Raw genomic sequence first — 6,443 nt, forward strand, 5'->3', positions numbered from 1 at the left:
AAAGAATAGATATTAGATATTATAATATATAAATATCTCAGATATGAAAAAGAGCCAGTCTGTTGTCCCCCTATCCAGCTAACATTAAGGTTGCACTGTGTTTGTAAATTAGCATTTTGCAGAATTTACAGTCAACGATTAGAGCTGTGCCGGTAAAGACTAATTAATTTTGCCATATGGTCTAGTTGTTGCAGGACTAGGAACAGTTTCACCTAGTAACGCTAGTTAAACATGCTTAATATTGTGGTCAAACATAGAGACAAACTTTTTTGTGGATTTAACTTGTGTAAACCTGGTCTAAAAGCAAATGGTCTTAATACATATATACTCTGAGGCAGGGCCTGTACAGGGTGGCATGACCAGTGCCACCTTACAGAACACAAGGCCAAGTTGGGGTGCGAAACGCGCATATGATGTCAGGACATGCGGTGGGGAAGAGGGTGTTGCACCAGGAGCCTTTCCAGGATGCCTCAGGGCGCTAAGTTAGATACATAAGTCAGTTTACAATAATATTACTGTACAAAAAATAGACTATGAAATGTAAGAGCACTTTTTACACCACTGAACACAGGTCCCTTAACTACCCCATGTAGCCATGTTAAAAAATCATAAATGCCCATAGAGGTTGCCTATCAGATAGGGTAACATAATTGCATTATTGATTTTTTTTTACCATTTAAAACAAAACATGACAACAGATCAAATAGTTGCATGGTAGGTGATATATTATTGTTCCCCTTACATATTTTAGAGATTTACAAATAGGCCCTGCAGACAGGAACAAAATTGTAAGGGTGGGGCCATTAGGGTAATAAAAGTGGAGGCATTAGCAGGCTAGAACGTTAGCTAACCATTGTACTATATATACACCATATGCATTAGTGTTTTCCAAACTCAGTCCTCAAGACCCCCTTACACTCCAGGTTTTAAGGATTTTCGTTCTTAAGCAGAGATGATTATATCAAAATAACTGAGGTATTAATTAAGTTACCTGTGCTCAAGAATAGATATCTTTACAACCAGGATTGTTAAGGAGCTTTGAGGACCGAGTTTGGGAAACTCTGATCTATGCATTACCTAAAATAATAAATATTGAATTAAATGTGTCAAAGAGGAGCCACAAAAAGAAAGCTGTGTCTATACTATATCTCACATACTATTACTTATTAAGTCCTCTTTATGTGACCTTACCTACAGTACATATTGACCGCATGCTGTTAGTATATAATTATCATTACTTGTTTTTGGCTCATATTGTAAGATTTTAAAATCACGACTGGGATTAATCTTGAAAGTCGGTATTTTCCCATGGTAGTCCTTTGAAGTTCACCAATAGCAGCAGATGCAGGGAATGTTGTGTCATCCAAAAAGGGCTATTTCCATCTTGTGTGGATGATTTAAAAAGAGACGAGTTTGCAAAAGTGTTAGACCCTCAGGACAGAATCTTGCCAGTCAGCTGAACTGTCTTTTTTTTTTTAGTTCGGTAGGTTACATTCATTGTTAATTTATTAAGTGCAATTTTTGTTATTTAATGGCAAAATATTCTTAAAACACCATTTTATAGTTTTTTTTATATCTTTCCAATTGGAAAAAATACCACTGGAAACTCGTTATCTGAGCGTTCTGTTGGCTGAGTGATGTATTTGCTCATTATGGTCTAATCTTGAGTTGTAGCAGATTTTCTGACAGGTCTGATATTATATGAACTAGAGACGTGCGGTTCGGTTCTCCAGAAATCCGAATCCACCCGAATTTCATTAATCTGGGTAAATCTGAGTCGCGGTTCTAATCTCTTGAGGAGATCCGGGTAAATCCGGGTCACGGTTCAGATCTTTTTGCGGTTCAGAATTCGGATTTTAAATCCGGATTTCGGGTTTTGGATTGCATAAATTACATGATTTTAGCTGTTTTTAAAACTTTTCATCTATTTTTTTATTTGAAAAAATCCAGATCCAAAGCCAAAACCAAAACACTTGAGGGTGGTTTGCAAAACCAAATCCAGATCCAAAACCTTGAAGGAGTTACAGATCCAAAACCAAGACACAGGAGTCGGCACACATCCCTAATATGAACGGGACTAGCCTGGTGACTTCTTATGTCCAGCTAGCTATTACTAACTGTAGAGGTTGAGGCGGGAGGGAAGACGACACTATATTGACCCCTTATTTTGACTTGCTGTGAGCGTCTGTACACAGATCAGGCAGAATGCAACAGATACCGCAGCTCCTGGTTACAGCTGCATGTGTCAGTGTGTTTCAGGGATCACTGATATCAATAGCTTCCATCTATATTTACTGTATATGCTACTAATGATATTAAAAAAACACCAGTTGACTTTTGAAGGGGCCTAATTAAGTAGTTTGAGACAGGCATAAAAAAGCGCAATTGACTTCCAAAATACCTACTTTAAATAATAAAGTTTTATATGCAAGTTATGCGGGCCGTACATCTACTGGCCTATTCCCAGCCGATCCAATCTGCCAGTCGGTGACCAAAAATGCAGATTGGCTGACATCGATGAATGGTGATCCGTCGGAGGAATTGGCAAAAGACAACATGTGTCGACAGCATGGGGGAATTCTCCGAAAGCTGCCTAATGTATGGTCCCACATACATTAGGCATCTGGAAATAAATAAATCTCCAGCTGACAGTTTGGTTGAAACTGATTTTAAGTTTCTATACAATAAACCTGGTTGTTGTTAAGTTTATAGTACATTTTGAAAAATGTTATTAAGTTTTCGAAGAGTAAAAGATGTGTAGGATTATATAAGCAAATCAGCTATTCCAGTTGATGATACATTATACCGTTATTAATAATTGCCTTGATTACTGAATGCCCCAATCCAATTTTACAGCAGATACCATAATAATTTGAGGCTTCACTTACCGGCTGTCTGTAGACGCTTAGCCAGTTTTTCCATAATAGCACCTTGAGTTGATGTAAAAATGAAGCCATTATTCTTCAAGTTAAGTTTGCAATACTAGTTCTAAATAAATAAACAGTTTTGTAGAAGAAATAATAAGTTTTGTTTCATCTCCTCATTGTGATTTTGTGCGCTCAGGATTTGCCATAAAGCATTCCAGATTGCAGCAGTCTCCAGGGCCCTGGCTGAGGCTCCTCCGGCTGGGATATTTAGTTGCTAGCCAGCCACTTGTTTCTGGTGCTGTCTGTGCACAGAGAGACAGAGATGCTACTGATTCACAGCATGCCTTTAAAAAAAAAAAAAAAAAAAAACACACCTCGGTGTCTCCCCTCCCCTTGTTATGCTACGACACACCTAGGTTCCATTTAGTGACACATGTCACACTGAAACGAGCAGATAAGCCATGTTAAAGAGTTTTACAATAGGTCTTAAGCACTTAAGCAGCAGAGTGTTAGAATAAGTTATTAATATAAAGGACATTCCAAAAAGTAATAAAATAAATCAATACATGACACCGTTGTAAAATATTTAAAATCATAACATTTTATGAATTATTCATTTACTTCTGACATAATTAATTCAGAAACCTGTGCTGTTTGGATCCATTTAATGTCCTTCCTTTTTTATGTAGAAGTGTCTATGTAGAATATAAAGGGGTCTATTTGTGAGAGGCAGAAAAGCCTAAAATCCTTTGAAAACGTAAATGTTTGCAGGATTTAGGACTATTTATCTTCACCTGTCGGTGAAGACTAGGCTGGATACAGCAAGCGATAGCCGCCATCAGGGTGCTTTTGTGACCCATCATGGACAACTGCAGTACAAGTACCTCTGACAGCTGATGCCATCTCAGGATGGCATTAGCCGAAGGTGCCCACAGGAAAAAAAAAGTTTTTTTATTATTATGATTACAATTCTTTTAAATATTTTTCAATATTTGTAACTTTTTTTTTTTTAGCCGCACAGATTTTATTGAAGAATTTTTAACATACATTTATTGTAATTATTATTATTATTATTATTATTATTATTATTATTATTCTTTAAAAAAAATATATATATTTCTAACTTTTTTGTTTTTTAAGCCGCAGGGATATTATTGAAGAATTTTTAACATACACCATGAAAAATATTACAAAAAAGAAAGAACTTAGATGGTAAGGGAGGCAATAGATTAAAATACATAAAATTAGCTTCCCCTTTGTGTATGTAATGTGATGGTTATAGAACAGCTGCCGCTTGGATATATAAAATTAACAAATGCTCCCTCAAGCTTTGTTATAATATAAAATAATACAATATGAGATATCCTGGCGCATACAGTATTATGATCTTTTAAATATTGAGATTAGACTATGGATCAGTATAAAATAGAACAATTAACTTTTTCAAACAATTTGAAAATTGATACAGGTTATTAGCAATAAAAACAAATACTAGAATTAAAAATAAATGTGAAATGCAGTATATACGCATTTATAAGCAATAATATTGCCCATTAAACATCGAGTTCATAAGTACAGGTGCTAGCAAAAAAACGTAGTTAGTCTCCTGACTCGTTGAAGTCCTCAATCTAGGGCGCTAATAGAGCCTAAATCAGGCTAAACTGTTTTTATGTAGTATATTGTTCTATTCTTACACTAGAATGGCACAGGGTACAGTCATGGAGTGAGGTCCATTCTACATTTTCACCTTTTAATGGTCCGAGTAGTGTTGCGTCTTTTGCTCTCCCTGCGGCTTGTGCCACTCACTGCGCTTGTGACTAAATCACTTTGCCATGGCTACAACTTGCTGCGTCTGCAACTCATAACACTTGCTGTGGCAGCGAATTTTGCCTCTTGCTGCAGCTATGTTTAAATCGCTTGCTGCCTTTACGTCACTAGCCTCGGTTGTGTCTTTTTGCCACTTACCCATCACAGGTGCATGTAAGGGAGCGGTTAATCCAGACATGAAAAACGAAACACAAATTCCCCCAGCACACTGCAATGGGCCAGCCAAAGAGACTTGCAACCAACAAAACAATAAAATGCAGAGGACTCAGGAGGTGATTCAGAGGTGGATGCAAGTAAAACATTGGATAGAAGCGCCCAATGTTTACTTCTGTGGATTCATCCGAGACGCACTGCGCATGTGTCCTGGTGGTTACTGTCGGTTGACGCAAATTACAATTGCATGGGGACCCATGCAATTCCTATAGGCGTCCCTGGGCGGTGACTCGGGGGTGGCTAACGGCAGCAGGCGTGTCATGGCATGTCGGTGTCAGGGATTCCATGGAAAGACGCAGTTCCAGTGGCCGTGCACCGATGGACATTCTCAGCAACCATAGGTTTGCTTGAAATTGAATGTCCTATGGTGCACCCAATATCCGATCGATGGTGCCCCTTTGTGCCGGTGAGCAACTCCATAGAATGCCCATTGGCTGCGTAAATTACCATACAGACTACTTCTACTGCGTCCACCACTGAATCACCCCCTCAGTTACACAAATTTGCAAATATATGAGAAGCCACCAGCCACGGCAAGGTGCCTCTGTTTTGGTGGTCCTACTCTACATAGAAATAGCCCCACTTTGGGTCATATGTTCAGTACTTAGGGTTTTTTTTTTTTTAAGTATGAGTTATCTTTTGTGTGGGTACTGCATTAATAATCACCAGCCAACATAAGTGTTGGAATAGGACCAGCTGAAGAAGTACAAGAATCTGCTCAGCACACACAGGGGTGAAAAAAAACTCATTAGCTAAAGGGTTAAGCTTGAACAGACAGGGTTTCCTAATTTATTTAAATTTTTTTAAACTGCAAACATAAACTACGAATGCAAATTTCAAACCACAAACATGACTGTCGCAGTAGAACTAAGATTAATATAGGTGTCCCTAGAGCTCCTTACCAACCAGAGTACATGATTCATCTTGATGCAACTTTTCTGCTTCTGCTTTAATGTGTTCAGTATTATCAAATATTATGCTATGAATCACCAGCGAGAGAGACAATCTGGAGCATAATTAATATATAGTGAGTTTTCCATAAATACAGTAAATTAGATGTATAGCTGTCTTCTTCCTGCTTCCTGGAATTATGGAATCATAGGGAGCAGTAGGATGAGGACTTTTATTATATTCCCACATATTTGCAAGGTGCACTAAAATTAGGGATGTGCGCCGACCAGTGGCGGGCTGGGCTGGGGGGCAGGGTGCCCTGTGCCCCCCGGGCCGCAGCGTCATGCGGGCCGCGGGCAGTCTGTGTCACTGTGACACAGACTGCACCGCGTGTGTAGCCCTGACCGGACGGAGTTCGGTCAGCGCTACACAAGTGACAAACACACAGCCGCCGGCACCGTCACTCTCATTGGCTGCTGATCAAAGTCTGTCAGACTCTCATTAGCTGCTGCTGCGCCCACTACAGGAGCCGCTCCATCTTCCAGCTCCCGCAGTGGGCAATGGGAGAGGCGTCATAACGTCATATGACGTCTCTCCCATAATGCAGAGCGGCCTGGCCCGGGAAGGACAGACGGAGGAGTGGAT

General features: G+C 39.3%; 1 protein-coding gene across 1 annotated transcript in view; it reads right to left on the bottom strand.

The window, feature by feature from the left end:
* Positions 1–2,957, bottom strand: part of ABCA12 (ATP binding cassette subfamily A member 12) — a 279,245-nt gene extending 276,288 nt beyond the window's left edge. The window contains exon 1 of the mRNA XM_088449892.1: positions 2,889–2,957. Coding sequence (XP_088306018.1) covers positions 2,889–2,957 — 69 coding nt within the window. The remainder of the gene's footprint in view (positions 1–2,888) is intronic.
* Between the last annotated feature and the right edge of the window lie 3,486 nt (positions 2,958–6,443).

This window comes from Taudactylus pleione, unplaced genomic scaffold, assembly GCF_031769625.1.
Source record: "Taudactylus pleione unplaced genomic scaffold, aTauple2 ptg000500l, whole genome shotgun sequence".
Lineage (NCBI taxonomy): Eukaryota > Metazoa > Chordata > Amphibia > Anura > Myobatrachidae > Taudactylus > Taudactylus pleione.